At 36.2% G+C, this 22844-nt stretch overlaps 3 protein-coding genes across 3 annotated transcripts; 2 read left to right on the top strand and 1 right to left on the bottom strand.

The window, feature by feature from the left end:
- Positions 1-379: 379 nt before the first annotated feature.
- On the top strand, positions 380-3670 carry LOC147864837 (GDSL esterase/lipase At5g03610-like). Its single transcript, XM_087319005.1, has 5 exons — positions 380-506; positions 806-1000; positions 1723-1997; positions 2911-3199; positions 3310-3670. The coding sequence occupies exons 1-5, from the start codon at positions 455-457 to the stop codon at positions 3519-3521; spliced, it is 1023 nt and encodes a 340-aa protein (XP_087175131.1). The 5' UTR covers positions 380-454; the 3' UTR covers positions 3522-3670.
- Positions 3671-8724: 5054 nt separating this feature from the next.
- On the top strand, positions 8725-13631 carry LOC147864836 (GDSL esterase/lipase At5g03610-like). The gene is made up of 5 exons (XM_087319006.1): positions 8725-8802; positions 9228-9422; positions 11735-12009; positions 12930-13218; positions 13329-13631. The coding sequence occupies exons 1-5, from the start codon at positions 8751-8753 to the stop codon at positions 13538-13540; spliced, it is 1023 nt and encodes a 340-aa protein (XP_087175132.1). The 5' UTR covers positions 8725-8750; the 3' UTR covers positions 13541-13631.
- A 1865-nt stretch (positions 13632-15496) lies between these two features.
- Positions 15497-17649, bottom strand: LOC147864835 (uncharacterized). Its single transcript, XM_087319003.1, has 5 exons — positions 17106-17649; positions 16512-16592; positions 16316-16417; positions 16157-16231; positions 15497-15973 (listed from the first exon to the last, which is right to left on the bottom strand). Exons 1-5 carry the CDS (start codon positions 17619-17621, stop codon positions 15908-15910), a joined length of 840 nt encoding a protein of 279 aa, XP_087175129.1. The 5' UTR covers positions 17622-17649; the 3' UTR covers positions 15497-15907.
- Positions 17650-22844: the final 5195 nt, after the last annotated feature.

The raw sequence follows: 22844 nt of genomic DNA, 5'->3' as shown, positions 1-22844 counted from the left end.
ACATCCTGAATTTTCCCTTAGGAAAACATAACATAAAACTAATTGACATAATCATGAAGCTGAAATGAAGTTTTTCGGACTTTGCATAATCTTTATGAGCTCATAACTATTTCAAAGTAACACTATGTACGTCGCCGCATTTTGCTCACCACGATCTCTAACTAAGCAAGAAACTATGAACATTCCACATTTGAAAAAAAAATCCATTAATCCATAATTGTTGTAATGATGATTCCTTATCCTATTATCAGTTGAAGGCCAGCGGTCATGCCAGCCACGATTTTGAAAATGGCATACCCCATTATTAACTATTGAGGTAAGGTTACTTTACTATGGTTACAAAATAATGGAAGGCTTTTATATTTGCAAACGCGATAGTTTGATTTCTTGTGGCTATATAAATCCCAACCTTTTGGTCTTAACTTACACTTGCTCATTTTCTCTCATCTTTGCAATGGCTTTCTTTTACCATTATGTTTTCCTTGCTCTTCAATTGACTACATTATGTAAATCACTTTATCATAGATAATTCATAACCTTGGCATCATTTTGCAATTCAATCAATGTGTGTGTCATATACAAAAGCATTCATGTCTAATAATGAAATGAGACTAGTAAAATAATTGATCTTTCAGTAATTCAGGTAAGACTTAAATTTACACAATGTAATTGCATGACAATATGAACTCATAAATTGCACAATGCACTTGACCAATTCGGCATTGTGTAATGGGATGGAATTGTTGCTTAACATGAGAATAATTTCTAATTGTAACTATCATAATTGGTATAATGATGATGGCAGGTATAAGTGTGACATTGGCATCAAAAGAAGCCTTGTTTGTTTTTGGTGACTCCTATGGAGACACGGGGAACCATCATAACGATTCCGACACAACCCCAGCCGAGTACAAGCCATGGCGGCAACCTTATGGCATCACTTGGCCTGGATTCCCCACTGGCCGATACTCCAATGGTCGACTCTTCACGGATTTCTACGGTATCTCTCGCATTCTCTCTTTTAATGCCTAAATAGTCGTGCATGTAAATGGAAATGTGTTTGAGAAAGGGTGTGTGAGTGACTTCAACCCCCTACATTCCACAATAGCATTTAGTAAATCAAGGGAAAATATAACGTGCAAAAGAGATGTGTTATAGCCTATAGGTGAGCTTTGAACCCCAAGGCCTAGTGTTGGTAGACTTGCGCTAGACTAAGTTTGTTAGAAGAACCTTCACTCAATATATTTTATGTTAGTATGACATAATTGATGTTTTCTTGTTTGACAGACAAAATGGCATGCTCCAATATGTCCATTGATAGAGAGACTTTATAGTTATCATTTGAAGTGAAATATGACCCGCATACCACTATGAACATATTAGTGGTTGCCATTTTATTATTGAACATATTTTGTAGATTATAAAGTCATACCCTAAATGAATGAGGTGCAACCACTAATAGAATGTCATTGTCTAAACCAATACATCCTTCCATCTCTTTTATAAAATATTAGTGGTTGCCATTTTATTATTGAACATATTTGGTAGATTATAAAGTCATACCCTAAATGAATGAGGTGCAACCTCTAATAGAATGTCATTGTCTAAACCAAGCATTCCTTCCATGTCTTTAAATTAGTGGAGGGAAACCTCAAGATGAGGTAATCCATATATCTCTATTGATCAATCATTAAACAATCCATCGTATATGCATATTGGCAGCTAGCTATTTAGGCGTCTGTAGTCCTATTCCATATGCAAAGCTACATACGGGTATCATGAACAATGGAAATGTTGGCATCAACTTCGCATTTGGAGGAAGTGGTGTGTTTCCAACGGCATCTTTTTGTCCAAATGTGAGTACCCAAATTGATCAATTACAAGGTGTCATCAACAATGGCTTGGCATCACAAGAGCTTATAAATGCATCAGTAGCCCTCGTCCTTGTCAGTGGAAATGACTACTCAAAATACATTGCTTCAAATGGAACCACCGAGGTACTTCCTTCATGTCTCTCGATCTTTTGTGAATAAATAATATGACCAACATTGCCTATTAATAATTAAGATGTCACAAAACCATTCTCAAGAAACACAAAGGAGCCATTATAGCCTACACACATTGCATCAATCATTGTTATAACATAGTTGTGACAAGATTGTTTAGAGGATGATCAAAGGATCCTAGGAGGCAAATAATTTTGTACCATATATAACTAATAATATTATGGAAGTATTGTAAGTCTGGATTTACAAATCATTTTTCATGTCCCAAGGACTGAAAATAATTGCATTGCCTTAAACCAATGCTAGCAAAATGATGGAGCTCATGATAGCATTACCAATGTTTCCACTCATCATCTTGAAGTTTGAGGATGCATGTGTTAACAGTTTTTTGCTATAATTACCTTACCATGCACTCACTCTTAAGTTCATACATTTTGCAATAATAGGCAAAAAAAACAATAACAATTTCATGACACCAAAGTAATCTCTTGTTTCTTACAATGCAAGGTTGCTACAAGCTTGTTGCAAACACTTCCCTCAATTCATTTGATGAACCTTCTTTATCATGTTACACTTTCTATTGCCTCTAATATCAGCTTTCAAATAGTTGTGCATAAATTATGAACTCCATTAATTAGCTTGCATTATTTTCTATGATTGGATGTATACTTATATATATATATATATATATATCATTATGAACTCCAACAATTACATTGCATTATTTTCTATGATTGGATGTATGCTTACATTACATGTCACTAACTTTTCTATTATGTAATATGACTAGTCCAAAATAAATGTCCCCTTCTTTTGTGGAGACATTGTGTTTCAATAAAACCTATTTCATGAGCACATTTCTTACAAATTTACAAATTGTAACATAGTCATTTCTTTTACATAGGGCTTTCCAGCATTCATTCAAGCAGTGGTGCAACAACTTACAGCGGATATAGAGTTTCTATTTAATGTTGGGTTTAAAAGTTTCGCAATTTCCAACCTTGGGCCTACCGGGTGCTTACCATCAATAGCAAAACAAAATAACTACAGTTCTTGTGATGCCACATACAATGCACTTGCCCTTTATCACAATTCTCTACTAGCATCTAGCCTAGCTACACTTCAAAATACCCTACCAAACGTTGAGCTCATTACACTCGACTTTAATTATGCCTTCAATGCTGTGTTGCAAGGTATAGTACCCCTACATTTGGTACTTTCACTCAATTTAAGTTCTAGGCTTGTAAATGTTGTAAATATGAAAATGTGTGCCTAACCCTAACATTTTCGACAACTTCAATAGGGTATTTATCGAATGGGACTCAACAACCATACAGATCGTGTTGTCGGGGCATCGATGAAGCCACTTGTGGGGAAGTGGATGAACAAGGTGTGCCACTATACACAGTATGCTCATCCCCATCGGAATCATTCTATTGGGATGAATCCCATCCCACAGATGCTGCATGGCAAGCAATTTCCAATGTCGTATTTCTCGGACTTGAAGAGTATTAACCTTCCTATTTGGTTAACTTCTTTTGTGATTGGATTGTTGACAACATTTGGTTTTTTACTGTGAATATAATAAGGGGAGGATTTCAGAGTTGTATGCAATTAATGTAGTAGCACCTATTAGTAATCGTGTTGTCACAATATTTCTATTAGTAATCGTGTTGTCACAATTTTGAATGTCCCTATGCTATTAGCAATCGTGTTGTCACAATTTTGCATTCTTACTAAAAGATACATTTGTACCCTTTACATGCAATTTTCTATCATAGAAGTTCCTTTTACATAGTAAAAATGGAGGATAGCATGTTTCAGCAACATTACATTCTCAAGAACATAACCACTGAAAAGACAGAAGGCTCACAATCCTAACATCGAGAACTCAAACAAAATTTAGTGAAATCATAGTTTGACATTTGATCAAAACGACATTCGGTTCAATGCAGTAACAAATTACATTACAAAAAACGAAGCTATCAGGAAGCATATCCAACATTTATCCACAATGATGACTTAACAAACTGCCAGTTTATAACAATAATCAGTGTATGATCTACAATAAACACTAAATAAAAGGAGATTGAAAAAGAATGATCAACAGAACATCAAATGTACCCTAGAAAAATACTCACTACCCATATATTCAACATAGTATTATTTGATGACCTTGCGGTCATCAAATAATACTATTCAACATCAAATGTACCCTAGAAAAATACTCACTGCCCATATATTCAACATTTATCCACAATGATGACTTAACAAACTGCCAGTTTATAACAAGGAGTGCAGGTAGAAACTTGAAAGCATGAATTTAGAAATGAGGGGATAGGGGTAGAGTAAAACTTTAGAAAAAAAAAGGGGGATGAGAAATAAGAAGAAGGGTGGAGGGTATGAATTAAAATTTTAGAGAAAGGGGAGGGGTAGAGTGGGAAAAAGTGGAAAAAAGGTTAGGGTGCTTTTGTATAGAAAAAAGGGCAGGGGTAGAATAAGATTTAAGAAAAAAGAGGAGGGGAGGGGTATCGAAATTAAAGCGGGAGGGTAGAGTGGAATTAGAAAAAAAGAAAAGAGGAGGTATGGATAGAGTGAGAAGCTTTGTTGAAAGTGAAAAAGTGAGGAGAGGGAGAATTAGGAGGTAGGGGTAGGGTGAGAAATAGTTAAAAGATGGAGGGGTAAGGTTAATGAGAGAGGCGCAAGGTAGAGTGGAAATTAATAGAAGCTAAAAGATAGTGTGAGTTTTTTAGAAAAAGAGAAAGGGAGGGGTATGAAAGCTAAGGGGAGAGGGTAGAGTAACATAAGTGAAGGAAGGAGGGGTAGCGAGGAATTTAGAGAAAAGAAGGGAGGGGTAGAGTGGAGTTTAGAGAAAGGGAGTGAGGGGTAGAGAGAGAAATTTGTTAAAGTAAAAATGAGGGGAGGGAGAATTAGGAGGTAGGGGTAGAATGAGAAATAGTGAAAGGATGGAGGTTTTAGGTTTTATAGGGTTCTAGGTTTTGGGATGGGAGAATTAGGAGGCAAGGGTAGAGTAAGAAATAGTGAAAGAATAGAGGGGTCAAGAATAAATTGAAATGGATGCAAATTCGCATGGGAGAGCTTAACAAGCAAAGCTAATTGACATAATCATGAAGCTGAAATGAAGTTTCTCGGACTTTGCATAATCTTTGTGAGCTCATAACTATTTCAAAGTAACAATACGTACATCACCGCATCTTGCTCACAACGAACTCTAAATATGCAAGAAATTATCAATATTCCACATTTGCAAAGAGAAAATATCCATTAATTCATAATTGGTGTAGTGATGATTACTTCTCTCGTTGTCAGTGCCAAGGTCGGTGTCGTGCTTAGCTTCGCGATATCAAAACAATGTGGAAAAACTAAATATGATCTTGTCCCACCAGCTAATTCTTATGCAAGATTTTACTGTTCATGAATCGGACACTGGAAGCCCAAGATATAGCCTCTAGAAGGATCATGTTAGGTTTAAGATAGTTAAGGACAAAAATATAATTATGTTAGACTGGGGAGGTTGAGATAAAATAAGGTCAATTCTGTAATTTTTCAAACAATGTAATCTTTTATAATTTCAATCTATTAGAAAAAAAAAACACAATGCACGCAAGGAGTGTGGCAAAGCCCCTGCCATAAAAGCCCTTCTCCCATGGTGGGAGAAATCATGAGAAAGCGAACAAAGTAGGAGCTCGCAAAAGTGAAGAAGGTGTGGCGTTGTGGAGGTCACTTAAGAAGATGGTTTGTGTAGGAGATGTATTGCTTGCATAATACAATTGAAAAATTAGAGGAAAGAAACAAAAACAAAAAGAAGAGGTGTGTCTAAGTGGTTTATCTCAAACATAGTACGTAAAATTCGTGTTCGTCTAGCATAACATTCGTTTTCCTACTTTGGAAAACGAATGCGAATGTTATTCAAACATTCTTGTGTTTTTTTTTTTGTTTTCTTCCCATTTTTTGAATGTTTTTTTTTTGTTTTGTTTCCTTTTTAGGCATATTTACCTCATAATAAATAGTTAATCAAAAAGTATGGTATTTATCATTCTTTGAGGGTGTTTTTCTTACGCAAATGATTGAAACATTCACAAATGCGAATGCACGTATGGTTCACACTATGATGTGAATCATTCTTATATTTTAATCGATGTTAGGTACTACATCTACATGTGCGAATGCATGTATGGTACATGTGGTTCATACTATGATCTCAAACACTTTAATGAGAGGTCACGAGTTTGAGTTTTGCCAAAACACTTCATTTGATAAAGTGAATTCTGATAGCTAAAGTAATAAATACAAATGGAAAATAAGTGAAGTGGTCTACCACAAAAGCTTTTCTTTCAAATGGGAGGACACAAGTTTGAGTCTTCCCAAAGGAAATTTTGGCAAACCAATCTTGTAAGTGTTCGCTTTTCTTCCAAAAGAGAGGACACAAGTTTGAGCCTTGCCAAAGGCAATTTTGGCAAACCAATCTTGTAAGTATTTTTTAATCAATTAATTTTCTTTTCTCAACAACTTCGCATCTATCTCATCCTCTTGGCACCATAGATAAGTTTAGTGGTGAGGATATCACTCGGTTCCTCAAGGCCTATTATGCAAGGGCAACTTGGGTATAAATGGTGTCACAGATCAACCAGGTCTACATACTTGATATACGAATGAGAGTAACGGAGCTGCATGAGATGTTCCATGAATATTAGGTTGGGTTCAGTCAACCATTGCTCGATGAATATATGCTAGAATACCGGACCCGGATGTCAAAGAAGAGGTTTCTCGAATGGAACAAGAAAGGGAGTAAAGGACTCTTAGTCTCAAAGTTGTTGAGGGAGTTCGAGAAAAGATATAATGAGCTCTTAGTAAAAGACTGAGAACTATTACAGTCAAAGAAGGTGGATTTATTTGTCTGAATGGCAAATAAATCTTTTCAGAAAGATCGTGCTATTCTTTTGGAGGAATGAACAAGCATGATTGATTTAGTGTTCGACTAGGTAAAGGTGACAGAGGATTGTCGAATACATAAAAGAAGGGCATTAAGAACGCAAGATGATTACGACAATCGGAAGAAGACAACTGCTAGAGAATATCCAAAACAAGAATCAGGAACATGCTAGCAAAGGAAAGGGGTTGGAGTTAACAATTGATGAGTTGATAAAGGGAATGAAGGATTTACGAAGCTTGAGAAAGGTGAAAGCTCGGGTGTCAAGCTGAAGCCCCATAAGGTAGAAAAAAGTGAATATGTCTGCTAGTGCATATGGTGCAACACTGAGCACCTGAAAAGGGATTGTCAAAGTCACAAAGATGCATTACAAAGGAACATTATCTTCTACCAAAATGAGAGAATTCACTCATCTAAGACCTAACAACCCCTAAAGTCCAACTTCGGCAAAGGCAAGATGAATGTGCATCTTTCGATATAGTTTCCAACCTCTCATACCTTTGATTTACTAAATTCTGATATAGATGTTCGATCTAAGTTCAAGTGAGAGATAGCATGATGTGTACATCCCTTATGTCATAAACGTTTGATCTTAGTTACAAACAAGAGATGGCAAATGCATGCTATGTGATGGAACTATGTGGTAATTGTTTGCTTTTAGTTGCAAATAAGATATTCCAAGATTTAAATTATGCTCTGAAATTAGCAAATGACTATTGGATCTCATTTGACATTGTGAGTGTGCCATCCGTGGTATGATGTGCACAACATAATTTCCCAACCATTTTTCACCATTTACTTCATGAAATAAATTGTCAATCTTAGTCAAATAAGAGATAGCAAGGTATACAATGTAATAAGAGATAGCAAGTGCGCGCCATCCTTGGTATGATATTCACAAGGTAATTCCCCAACCTTTTACTCTATGCAATAAATGTTCAACTTCAATTGAAATAAGACATACAAGGATGTACATTACTTATGGCATAAATATTTGATCGTAGTTACAAGTAAGAGTTGGCAAGGTGCATGCTATGTAATGAAACTCTGTGATAACATTTGATTGTAGTTGCAATTAGTTACTCGCCCACAAGGTGTGCAAGTCCAAGAGGGGGTGGGTGTCATGAAGTTGAGGCTTCACGATAACAAAAAACGATATGCAAAAGCTAAAAATGATATTGTTCCAGCAGCCTGTGCTTAAGACAAGGAGTGTATAGGTTTTTTAAGGTTCGTGAATTGGACATCGGAAGCCGAAAAATACATCCTCCGGAAAGATCATGTGAGGTTCAAGATTGTTAAGGAAAAAAATTGTAATCATGTCAGAATGGGGAGGTCGAGTTAAAATAAGGTCAATTCTGTAATTTTGAAAACAATGTAATTTGTCCCCATGCATAGCCTAAATAATAGAATGCAGGAAAGAAATGAAAAGAATAAAAAGATGTGTGTCAAAAAGGTTTATCTCGAACTCTTCTCTTTACCTCGAATTCAAGTTTGGCCAAAGCACTTCATTTTGGTAAAACATATTTTGTAAGTTAAAGTAAGTAATAGAAAGGGAAAATTAAGCAAATAGACAAAGAAAAGGTTGTCAAGATGACCGTTTACCATGAAAGCTCTTCTTCCAAAAGAAAGGATCCAGGTTTATTAACTATTGAGATAGGGTTACTTTACTATGGTTACAAAATAAGGGAAGGCATTTATATTTGCAAATGTGATAGTTCTATTTCTTGTGGCTATAGAAATCCCAACCTTTTGGACTTAACTTACACACTTGCTCATTTTCTCTCATCTTTACAATGGCTTACTATTACCATTATGTTCTCCTTGCCCTTCAATTGACTACATTCGGTAAATCATTTTGCAATTCAATCATGTGTCACACAAAAGCATTTGTCTACTAGTGAAATGAGACTGGTAAACAATTGATGTTTCAGTAATTGAGGTAAGACTTAAACTGCATGCTCATTTGGGCAATGTAATTAGTTGGAGTAGGCGAGTCATTGGAATTGAAATATGTAAACAATCAGCTGGATATGACATATTGCCCTCGTGGTGATGGGGAGAGGACTACCACAAATTGTTCCAAAATTAATTGAGCCTTGGGAATGGTTACTATTTAGCAATGTAATTGGATGACAATGTGAACTCATAAATTGCTCAATGCACTTGACCAATTGAGTATTGTGTAATGGGATGGAATTGTTGGCTAACATGAGAATAATTTCTAATTGTAACTATCGTAATTGGTATGATGATGATGATAATGATGGCAGGTATAAGTCTGACATTGGCATCAAAAGAGGCATTGTTTGTTTTTGGTGACTCATATGGAGACACCGGGAACCATCACAACGATTCCGACACAAGCCCGGCTGAGTACAAGCCATGGCGACAACCTTATGGCATCACTTGGCCAGGATTCCCCACTGGCCGATACTCCAATGGTCAACTCTTCACAGATTTCTACGGTATCTCTCACATTCTCTCTTTGAATGCCTAAATAGTCGTGTATGTCAATGGGAATGTGTTTGAAACAGGGTGTGTGAGTGACTTTCAACCACCTACATTCCACAATGCCATCTAATAAATCGGGGGAAAATATATGGTGCAAAAGAGATATCTTATAGGTGAGCTTCGAACCCCAAGGCCTAGTGTTGGTAGGCTCACACTAGGCTAAGTTTGTTGTAAGAACCTTCACTTAATATTTTATGTTAGTATGACATAATTGATGCTTTCTTCTTTGATGGACAAAATGGCATGCTCCAATAGGCTCATTGATTACAAGCTTTGCTGATTTGGCTATTAGGAGTACCATCTTATGCACCTTTATTATTCTCTTCACTATGCCCCGGTTGCATCAATTGGTATATTTCAACACGTGAAATGTTTTATCACTTTATATGATGATCCTTAGAGTTCTAAAGGCATCATGCTTCATATTTCACGGTAGTAGATAATAGGATACACTATTATGATAGAGGGACTTTATAGTTGTCCTTTGAGGTAAAATATGACCCACATACCACAGTAAAACATTTTCACACGGTAGGTACTGGTGGAGTTTATTATGAGAAAATTAAATATATGAGGATATTGTTTTTCAATGACAACGAGAGATAGATATATGATAATAATGTCGTTCAACAACAGAGTATGAGAATGACACGATTTAACTCAGGTAGGAAAAGATATACTAACATTTTCTAAGACCAAAGTGGGCCCTTACTACTAAAGTTCAATGTGTCATGTCTCCCATCCTCAATGTTTTTCAATGATAAACGAGAGAATTAGATATATGATAATAACGAAATTCAACACCACAATAGAGAATGACACGATTAACTTGGATAGGGAAAGGCACAATTACCTTAACCAGGAGAAAGAAAAGAAAAAAAGATACAACTACTAAAGGTTAATGTGTCATGTCTCCCATTCTCAATGTTTTTCAATGACAAACGAGAGAATTTGATATATGATAATAATGTAATTCAACAACATATTGGAGAATGACACGATTAACTTAGGTAGGGAAACACACAGTGACCTCAACCAGGAGAGAAAATTGGGGCCCTGGCCCCTTAATACCAAAGTTCAAAACTTTAATGTGTCATGTCTCCCATTCTCATGCTTTACTATCTTTTTATTAAATGAAATTGTCATCATCCCTTTAACCTCCCATCTCCAACCAATACACATTCATTTATCTAAAAGGCCCGCCTTGCAAATTTTCGACTTTTCTTGATTCATGCATTATCTATGCGTGGAAAACTTTGTAGAAGGAAGATTCTACGGGAATAGTGTGTTCATTCCTTTCTTTCAAAAGATTCTCGATGAAATTCTTGATAGCATTGCAACGAGACTAAATATTTCCCTTAAACAAAGGAGAAAGAGCATCTCCTTAGAAATTCTTGCATGTTTCACTACACCATCATGTGTCATTGTACTTTTTGTTGGTCCAAGTATGTAAACATGATTATCTATTGTTGTCCTTGAAAGGTTGGCAACACTTATATATAGGATTGGTTAAAGTGTTACAAGCATCTCCTATATATATATAAGTTGATGAAGCTTTCCAAAGTGTGCTCCTATACATAAGCAAGAATAAATTAAAAATGTATTCAAGGTTGGGACGGTATCTCTTTCTAGTTGAAATGGTTAAATGAATTTCATAAATGGAAGCTTAAATTATTATGAGAATGCACTACATAACTTGTGTAATCATGAGTTGGCAATTACATGGTGACAATATGGACATCTATGTTCGGATGTGCATGAACATAAGCTAGTCGTACTTAACTGTGCACATACAATCATGGATCTGTCCATGTGGAATAGTTGTCATAACTAGATCATCTATCTTGTGGACACTCAAACCCAAGGTCCATGCTACATGACTCTTGGTTGCAAGGCATTATTATTGGACTCGTGGCTCATGAGCTAATCTCTAACCATGTACCTCAATGTCAATTATTGTGTTTAATGTGTTAATAATTTATTAGGTGGAATTTCTATACATGCATGTAGCATGGGTGATATTGCTGAATCAAACAACTTACATTTGGTTGCCATTTTATTATTGAACATATTTTGTAGACTGTAAAGTCCTACCCTAAATGAATGAGGTGCAACCACTAATAGAATGTCATTGTCTAAACCAAGCCATCATTCTATCTCCTTTTTAGTAATGCTTTAAATTAGTGGGGGAAACCTCAAGATGAGGTAATCCATATATCTCTATCGATCAATCATTAAACAATCCATTGTGTATGCATATTGACAGCTAGCTATTTAGGCGGCTATAGTCCTATTCCATATGCAAAGGTACATACGGATATCATGAACAATGGAAATGTTGGCATCAACTTCGCATTTGGAGGAAGTGGTGTGTTTCCAACAGCATCTTTTTGTCCAAATGTGAGTACCCAAATTGATCAATTACAAGGTGTCATCAACAATGGCTTGGCATCACAAGAGCTTATAAATGCATCAGTAGCCCTCGTCCTTGTCAGTGGAAATGACTACTCAAAATACATTGCTTCAAACGGAACCACCGAGGTACTTCCTTCATGTCTCTCGATCTTTTGTGAATAAATAATATGACCAACATTGCCTATGAATAATTAAGATGTCACAAAACCATTCTCAAGAAACACAAAGGAGCCATTATAGCCTACACACATTGCATCAATCATTGTTATATCATAGTTGTGACAAGATTGTTTAGAGAATGATCAAACGATCCCAGTAGGCAAATAATTTTTGTAGCATATATAGCTAATAATATTATGGAAGTATCGTAATTGTGGATATACAAACCGTTTTTCATGTCCCAAGGACTGAAAATAATTGCATTGCCTTAAACCAATGCTAGCAAAATGATGGAGCTCATGATAGCATTACCTTTTACTATGCCTCCCAATTTTTCCAATCATCATCTTGAAGTTTGAGGATGCATGTGTTAACAGTATTTTTCTATAATTACCTTACCATGCATTCACTCTTAAGTTCATACATTCTGCAATAATAGGCAAAAAAACAATAACAATTTCATGACACCAAAGTAATCTCTTGTTTCTTACAATGCAAGGTTGCTACAAGCTTGTTGCAAACACTTCCCTCAATTCATTTGATGGACCTTCTTTATCATGTTGCACTTTCTATTGACTTTCAAATAGTTGTGCATCAATTATGAACTCCATTAATTAGCTTGCATTATTTTCTATGATTGGATGAATACTTATATATATCATTATGAGCTCCAACAAATCGATTGCATTATTTTCTATGATTGGATGCATGCTTACATTACATGTCCCGAACTTCTATATTATGTAATATGACTAATCCAAAATAAATGTCCCCTTCTTTTGTGGAGACGCAATGGTTTCAATCAAACCTATTTCATGAGCACATATCTTACCAAGGTACTTAAACTACAAATTTACAAATTGTAACATAGTCATTCTTTTACATAGGGCTTTCCAGCATTCATTCAAGCAGTGGTGCAACAACTTACAGCGGACATAGAGTTTCTATTTAATGTTGGGTTCAAAAGTTTCGCAATTTCCAACCTTGGGCCTACCGGCTGCTTACCATCAATAGCAAAACAAAATAACTACAGTTCTTGTGATGCCACATACAATGCACTTGCCCTTTATCACAATTCTCTACTAGCATCTAGCCTAGCTACACTTCAAAATACCCTACCAAACGTTGAGCTCATTACTCTCGACTTTAATTATGCCTTCAATGTTGTGTTGCAAGGTATAGTACCCTTACATTTGATACTTTCACTCAATTTAAGTTCTAGGCTTGTCAATGTTGTAAATATGAAGATGTGTGCCTAACCCTAACATTTTCGACAACTTCAATAGGATATTTATCGAATGGGACTCAACAACCATACAGATCGTGTTGTTGGGGCATCAATGAAGCCACTTGTGGTGAAGTGGATGAACAAGGTGTGCCACTATACACAGTATGCTCATCCCCATCGGAATCATTCTATTGGGATGAATCCCATCCCACAGATGCTGCATGGCAAGCAATTTCCAATGTCGTATTTCTCGGACTTGAAGAGTATTAACCTTCCTGTTTGGTTAACATTTTCGTGATTGGATTGTTAACAGCATTTGGTTTTTACCATTAATGCCAGCTAAAGGGAGGATGTTCAGTTCTATGCAACTTAAGTAGTAGCAACTACTAAAATAAAAGAGTTCTATGCTATTATTAATCATGTTGTCACAAATAAATAAAGAATGTCAATTATACAATATTGCATTCTTACTAAAAGATACATTTGTACCCCTTACATACAATTTCTATTATAGAAGTTCCTTTTACATAGCGAAATAGAGGATAGCATGTTTCAGCAATATTACATTATCAAGCACATAACCATTGAAAAGAAAGACGGCTCAGATATCTAACATCTGGAATTCAAACAAAATTTAGTGAGAAGTGGGTCATAGTGAAATCATCATTGGTATTTGATCAAAATGACATTTGGTTCAATGAAGTAACAAATTACATTATAAAAACAACGCCATCAGGAAGCATATTCAACATTTAATCACAATTATGACTTAGCAACTGTCAGCTTATAACAATAATCAGTGTATGATGAACAGTAAACAATAAACAAAAGGAGACTGGAAAAGAATGATCAAGGGAACTTCAAACGTACCGTAGAAAATACTCACTACCCATATATTCAATAAAGTAGAAGCTCATCAAAGAAACAAATATTTTCAGCAGAACTCATAATGTGCTCCAAGTTAGAGAAACTAAGGAGCAGACAAATATGTATCAATACAGACACACCTTAAAAATAGTGGTAGAGATCAAGTAGCTGGGAAATTTGGTGACAAAGGAACTAACTTCAAGGCCATCTTAGCCACCTGAATAATCATTTCGGCATGGTATAACACTACAATGATATCTTTCGGTAGCCACACTTAGTTAAACTCCAAAAACATCAGGCCTTCTAGCACAATTCGAGTAAATTTAGTAAAATCTACATAATAAATGCCAGGCATACAAAGGATAGCTTTCCACTATTTAGCCACTTTTCTTTTTTCAGGTTCGAGTTAAGTTTTTAGTAACCATGGGTCTATTAGGTTCTGCTAAAGAATGTGAAGGTTGAGCACATGACTTTCCGATTTCTGCATATGACTTTATAACTGACTTGTGACCATATATATTGTATGGCCTAGGAAGCACTTTTCCTTTTCTGACAGCTTATGAAATCACTGACATGCTCTGTTTGCTTCTTCAATGTTTAACACAAAACTTGCAGTACAAAATGTGCCTCAACTTGCCACTGACACTTTGTGAAAGTAATACAATTTATATTGCTGGAGGAATGTATCAAGTAGAAAACTCTATGATTATTTTCTCCTGAAATTGAATAGTTCTATTGTCTGCTGACTAACATCATCAACAGAAAGCATATTTCTTCAAGAATTCATAACACGTGTTTATAGTGAATCAGATTTACTAAATTCTTTCCTCCCAAGAATAGAGCGCTATTGGGGATCCTCAAACCCCACTTGTTTCACTATCGCTTCCTTAACCTTGAAAGATTCTATTCTGGCTCAGAAAATACCCTTGATAGGATGCATCATGAAGCCTCCTACAGAGCACAATAAGAGCTCGGGTGGCTTTCGGACCGGCCTTTTTTTCATCATTACCAAGAATCAAAATCTGAACTACCATGGGCAAGCTGGATAGAGCAATTTTAAAAAGCCAGTTGCTTCAAATTTAAACCAAAATCTTAAACCTCAAAATTTCTATTCTGACTTGGAAAAATAGCCATGACAGGTTGCATCATAATGCCTCCAACAGACCAAAATAAGAGCACAAGTGGCATTTAGATTGGCCTTTTTTCATCATTTCCAAGACTCAAAATCCGAACTATCATGGGCAAACTCAATACAGTAATTTTAAAAGCCAGCATCATGCTATTCAAGTTTAAACAGGATAGGAAAACCAAAAAGCAAAAATGCTGGGGTTCAATGTTGACCCTTTGATGCTTGAATCCTTTGTGTTGGAAGTATTGTGTATTATTCATCACAAAAGATACAACGTAAAATGCATCATTTCCTAAATACCCAAAAAATCCTTTCTCACTCAGAAATATACCCTTGATATGTGGCACTGTGATGCCTCCTGCAGACAGAAGAATATTAGCTTGGATGGCATTCAGATCAGCCTTTTTATCCTCATAGCCAGAATCAAAATCTAAACAGCTATGATGGGCAGACCCAATAGAGCAATTTTAAAAGTATATGTTACCCATACCACAGCATGCAGTTGGAAGCCAGAACACTCTTGCACTGGGGTTTAGACTATATAACAACTTTTAAGATTTTTGGCCTTCTGATTCTTGAATACATTATATTGGAAGTACCATCATTCATTGCAGAAGATAGAAGATAAAGTGCATAATATTCTAAGCAACTCCAGACCAGCTCTCTCCAAGTCCCCTAATGTCTAGGATCCGCAATCTTGTTAATTCCTGTCATCATTATAAACACATTTTAACCCCAAGGTAAACATTTCATGGTACACCCAGTGTGATAAGGTGAAACACTACATGAACAAAAACAAGCTTCCATGGAAGAGTGAAACAAACAAAGATCTCTTCAAAAAAAAATTCTCTTGATTATAATGTAGTTTGATTGACTTTGAGTAATACTACCTGTCGATGACCCCTCGTTCTCCGATAATTTTTTCTTCTTTTTTTCTTGAATATTATAACCTTAGCATCAAGGACCTGAAGTTGACAATGAAATTAGTATTAACTGTTATCTAGCTCATCAGTTCTATTTTCAGGCAATGGAAACACTTCATGCATCACCTGTTCTTCAACTGCTGCATGAACAAAGGCTTTGGGCACAAAGGGTCTGCCTATGATTGTTTGAGTCTTTGAACCCAATAACAACACCTTTTCTAAGACTAACTGCATGCCAATAACCAATACTCTTTAAATAAAACTCCTTTTAAATTCCCCACACTTACTAAATGATGATGATAAAACAATGTTTCTCAATCACCTTGTCATTGACGTCTGCAAACTTAAGCTTCTCAGTGTAAATACAATCCCCGGGAGAAATTTTGAACTGATGAGAACCAACCTGAAAAATGCCATGCCTTGAGATGTGTTAGGTATCCCCATCACAAAGCCACTTGCATTGTACATGAGAAAATATGTAAAATACCATCTCTTTACTCTAAGAAAAGCTTTAAAAATACGTGAAATAGTATCTCTTTTCTCTAACGAAAGTTGCCATATTGCATTTTCTCTAACACATTTGGAAAGTTTAGCTCAAACTGTATTTTCTATATCACGTACAACAAACTGGTTTCATAAAACATCTTTTCTCTGGGACAATGTAGCAACTCTTTCTCTAACAGATCTAGTAAAGATTGCATTTTAGATCATATCCTCCTCTGAATACACGTGATTGGCTGACATCTTACTCCAAATTTGCATCTATGATATGCTTTGTATCTAGGTTTGTAACTTGAAGCAAACTTTCTCTAAAGCGTGTGAAAAGCATGCATCTATTTAAGTAAATTTGACATTGCAGCTGTGCACAAAGCATATACCTTCGAGATGCTCAGAAAACGCAGGGAAGATAACATACCTGAACAACTGCAAATGCTTTTGGAGGCTTGAAATTGGAAAAATCTCCAGCTTTGATGCGGCCATCGACCTTATACCCGATATATGCAGCCTCCTCGATAGGATCTTTGAAATCGGGAAGAGATCTCTGCGTTTCTGAAAGAAACTGGGACTCATCATCTTCGTCGTCATCATTCTCATCTCCATCCATCTCTTCACCGTCGTCATCGCTCTCATCTAATTCTTCATTACTTCGATCATCGATCGCTTCACGGTCTGATCCTCCGTTGGATTTTCCTTCTTCTATTCCTCCTTCTTTCCCCGAGGAAGAGGAGGAGGAATGCCGAATGCGTAGGGAGCGAATACCTGACGCGAGTAGAGAAATTGAGTGGGAGTTCTGTGTAGAGATAGAGGGAAGAGGCGATGGAAGGCTCTGATGGATGGAGTTTCTCGCGAATGAGGTGAGAGGCGCTGCTGCGAAACGCCGCCATTGAAGGAGGAGCTTCACAGAGAGTCTCTGTGCAGACGAAGACGCCATTGTGCAAGGAAGGCGTGGAAACCCTAAAACCTCGCCAAGACCTTGGCAACAAACAAGTCAATCTCCAGTAATTATGCTGAGTTTATTAAAATTACACAAATGGCCCTGTCTGAATTTTCAGTAAATTACCAAATTACCCCTCCCTGGATACATACATACATATACACACATACAAATTACCCCTGTCTTTTCATTGCCGCTACATATACACACATACATACATACATAATATGTGTATGCATGCATGTATGTACATATATACATGTGTGTGTGTGTGTGTGCATGCATGTATGTGCATATACACATGTGTGTGTGTGTATGCATGCATGTATGTGTGTGTGTGTGTGTGTGTATTTATGTATGTATGTAGATAGATAGATATAGGTTGCAAAAAATGGCCATCCTAAAATTTTCATAAATTGTCACATTACCCCTCCCATGTATTCTTTTCATTGTCGAATGGCTAGCTAACTAGCTAGGCCTCTTGCTCGTGACCATGGCGAATTATTGGACGATTCAAAGATACATTGAAAGATCCATGAATTGGCCCTTAACATTATTCCCATGACAACATTATGAAGTTTTGGCTATCCATCGCCACTATGCGGCCATGTGCATTGGATGCATATGTTGGGCCTATCCTCGTCTTCTTTTTTAGTATTTGTGTAAGACATGTACACATGCCCGCATAATGGCGATGGATGCACATGCACATGTTGGGTCCATCTCATTCTTCATCTCATCATGCTCCACTGAGCTTGGGGTGTTAGATAAATTTGGGGAAACACCCTTGGAGTTATCTTGATCCACTTGATGGCCATCTTGCGCCTGTCTATTTCCCTCAACTTCACCATTAATGCCATTGAGCTAAAGGTGTTGGATAGATTTGTGGGGAAGACCCCTTGAGGTGTCTTGATCGACTTGATGGCCATCTTGCACATGTCTACTACCCTTGGTGTCACCATTAACATGTTCAATCATCTTCCCATCATCATGATTGTTCTTCTATTGGATAATATTGTGATTTTGGCCTAGAGCTTTGATGACGACGCGTGTGCCATCTATTGGATTTTCTCAACACTTCATGTGTCGAAGTCTTGGGGTTCGGCAATGAGTTCAACCTATCAGCTTCTTCCTCTTCCTTTGTCTTGTCTTTTATTATTGATTTCCCAAATACGAGGACATCATTTTCATTAAAATTCTCTAGTTACAAGGTATTGAGCATAGAACCTTTGGGAGAAATAGCCACTAACTATTCTTTCTGTATTTCCTGAATTTCATCTTCGTATGTTTTGTCTTCACAATATTTCACCACTTTGTATAAGTAGCCACATATTGTTAAGCTATGAGTTGGCATTTGTCGTCATCTAAACCACCTTCTCACTTTCATTCTTGAATATATTAGCACTTGCACCCAAAGCTCTAAAGTTGTTCAGTGTTGCATCATCCGGTTTGCTCCCAGAATTACACTGGAATTTCGATAACCATTGCATCTGGACATGGAGCTCGGGGATCCAAAGAGAAAGAGACGCATATGGTTAGAGGGACATGTATAAATTTACCCAACTAATCTCTAATGTGTAAATGTTAATGTCTAAAATAAGTTTAAAAGTTAATGTGTAAATTTTTGTGCTTCTTCTTTTTATGTTTTTGAACTCTCTCATGAGCCTATCTTAATGTCTTCAAGCTTATTTAACTGTTGTAATTGTTGTATCATCATCTCCATGGAACACGAGCTCAAATGGAATCCTACTTTATTTTATTTTATTTTATAAACACTTGTGGAGTGGAAACTATTATGTACAAATTGTAGATTGCATTTGGCATTGTTAATTTTAATACCAATGGAGTATAGTTTTTGTGGGGAAAAAAAATGGAATCCTATTTGTAATGGTCGAGGGATGCAATGATTTGTTTGGTAATTGCCTCTTCGGTGATTTCTTAATGTTGTTTGTATACTCTTGATTTTAGAGCAACTGACATTCTAGTAAAGTCTATCAATGTACTTCTATATTGACTAATTGTGCTTAAGATTAAGAGTAAGAGTCATTTAGAGAGGTTGCTAACGAAACTAGGTCATTCGTTCGTTGTACACTCCAAAGTGGATTTATCCCTACTTTTCTATCGCCTCATTCGTAAAAGGGTGTATATTTGCCCAATCTTGACAACAATCTAACATGAAGAGAATCATTGGTTTGTCATGCCAAGTGGCAAATACGAGGAAGTTTCTCAATAAATTTGAGAATCCATAGCTTAGGGACAAAAAATGTTAAGTCTTTCAAGTTGGAGTACTTCAATGACAACAATCAATTACGCAAGAGGATATGGCATAATAAACTCATACAATTGCACAAAAGCTCATGTTAGAGTGTCGGTGCCATGTATATGTAGCTACTCAATGGTGTAGTGTTGATACTAGCTCATAAATACCATTGGATGATGCTCATGTCATAGTGTGAGTAGTTAGTTTGTGCTACATGCACATACTTGCTCAATGCTCATGGTATTATGTTGGTAAAAGGTCCACGCATACAATTGCGTGATTCTCATTTTATAGTGAGGGTGCAATTACATATAAATGGATGCATACAATATGTTATTAGTAACCAATTCATACATATACTTCCTCATTGTGCATGGTACATACCATTTTTGACACAACATTGTTCATGCATATACTCAATGTGCATAGGTACCTAATAATATTCTCCCTCTTTCCTCTCTCTCTTATTGTAATTAGCTTACCCTATTGGTAAGTCGTTTACACCAATAACACTACATCTTGGGTTCAAAACCCAAATTTATCACCTCTCTCTATATCTTTTATTTCATTAGATGCCACTGTGGAATGTAGGGGTTGAATCCATGACCACCTTATCTCCATTGGGCAACCTTACCAACCGAGCTACATCCATGTAGGCCTCTCTCTCTCTCTCTCTCTCTCTCTCTCTGCTTGTCTATACTCTCTGCGTGCTTCCCCAGCCTCCAAGTTCAACCCTTGGGCGGAACAACAACGCAGATCTAGGGTTACTGGCAAGTTCAAGAATTTTACAGGTATTTTGCGTTGAGATTTGTAGAAATGCACCATTGTGTCATTTTATTATATGTATAACATTTTCTTTTCTAATTTACATCATGAAGGGAAACGAAAATTTTGGGGTTTTGAGTTATGTAATTGTTGCAACTAGAAGATGAACATATCTGGTACATGCTCTGCCCCAAATAGATCACATCATTTCTTAGTTTGTTATCTTTCGCAATGCTTAGATTATCACCACATGGTGTACCATGGAGTTAGTAATAAACAAATCCATGACGAGTTTCTATACGACAAACTTGCAGAAACCATTTACTTCTCTTGAGCTAGAGAAGAAAAGTCATTCGTGATAATGACCTGAAATGAATAAAATGTTGGCTTTGTTGTAATGTTGGTTGTAGCTTCGGCTCGCATATCCATGTTAAAGTTTTGAAGACTCCCGATGAAACAGATTCAATCCATAGCAGCTATAGCTATATATAGGTCATAATTGTAACTTTTGGTATAGCCATAGCCATAGCTAGTATTTATATTGTGGGAGAATGATGGTTCACAATAATAAGTAGCGATGGAGTATCTATCAGTAATATTTATGCGTCTAATGTTACAATTCTTGCTACATAGATTTGTTGTTTAAACAGATATGTTCAGACAAAGGTGTCATTCAGTTTTGCCAGGTTTGATTCTCATTCCTAAATCCATATTTTTATTCATTCCTATATTCATACCTATACATTGTTGAATGGTAACCTTGTTTGGTGTCTTTTGTAGGGTCCATGGACATAAGAAGAGGCTGATGCCTTTTTGCAACAAATGCGGTTGACATTCTTCTTATCTAATTTTTGTCTAAGCTATGTATGATGGTTCACAATAATAAATAGTGTTGGAACATTGTATCTTCACTTTTCAACATCTGTAAAAACTTAAGTTCCATTTGAATATATGAAACTTGAGTTCCATTTGATTATGTGTGTCTCTTGTTGATAATGGTGTTTTTTCATAAAGTGTAATATATCCTACCTTTTTCATTATGTGTGTTTCAGGAAGGGATGTTTGTTCTAATAAAACCTTGTCTCTTTGTATCATGCAATATATACTACCTTGATTGTTATAATTGGATTATGTACGCCATTCATATACTAAAGAGACGAAAAGGAAAGGTACTCACAAGTGATGTTGTGGCCAAAGAACAATAGCCTAATATATGTGAGTTTTTATGGTCAAAGATTACTTCATGGGCTTCCCAGAGGAAGAGGATGGACTTATAAAGAGACCAAGGTACATGTTCAAGACATTAGACCTAGGCACCTTTCATATTAAGATATGAATTTGTTTTCCTTTTGATGAATCAAACAACAATTCCAAAACATGGCAATGGTTGCAAGAACTTAGAATCAATTTGAGGGAGTTTTTTGAGGAAGATTTACTCAAGAGTTATATGCTACTCATGATTTGGAAATATGTCAATGTACTTATGCATAACCAATGGTCAAGTCTAAACTTATGTGTGGTAGGAAATGGTCGGGATGGTTTTCCTAATTGAGATGTCCATTTAACCCATATTTATACAATAGATTTATAATGGTTTTGAGAATGTATGATAATAAAAACTTGTTAAGGCTAAAAATGGCTATTCATCAAATGGCAATACACGCACTACGTCTTACTTCATGTAAGGACACCCTTAGAACAATAGTTTTGATATTGTTAACCTGATACATGACTTGTGTCACAAAAGCTTCAAATAAGATGTCTTGCAATTCCAAATTTATGATTTTCTGACGTTAAATATCATCTTGAATCTTCAAGCATTTGCAAGACTAATCATGAACATGATACAGGTTTCAAGTTTTTGAATACATTGCTTGGTTGATGAGTTGTTCATGCAGAGTGATAAGCGGTCTTGCCATTGGTGATATCGAAATTATGTTGGTGGAAGAATAGAATAGTATGCTTGAGTGAAGTAACTTACAATTTGGTCACACATAAGGTGTGGCAAATAAGGCATACATTAAACATAATTCTCATATGCCAGCCCACTATGCAATGATCCAAGCACAACCCTCAAAATATTTCAAGAGACCACGTCTAATTTTAACTGGTTGTAAACAACACATCCACCAACATGATTACTCAGTATTGAACTCCTAGAGTGTGGCACATAGAACAATTTTTTGTTAACACAA

The sequence above is a fragment of the Azolla caroliniana genome, unplaced genomic scaffold (assembly GCF_043228905.1).
Source record: "Azolla caroliniana isolate FFs.n. ecotype wild unplaced genomic scaffold, voAzoCaro1.0.p SCAF_4, whole genome shotgun sequence".
NCBI classification, from domain to species: domain Eukaryota; kingdom Viridiplantae; phylum Streptophyta; class Polypodiopsida; order Salviniales; family Salviniaceae; genus Azolla; species Azolla caroliniana.
The sequence above is the reverse complement of the archived record's forward strand: the minus strand, read 5'-3'. Positions and strand labels throughout refer to the sequence as shown.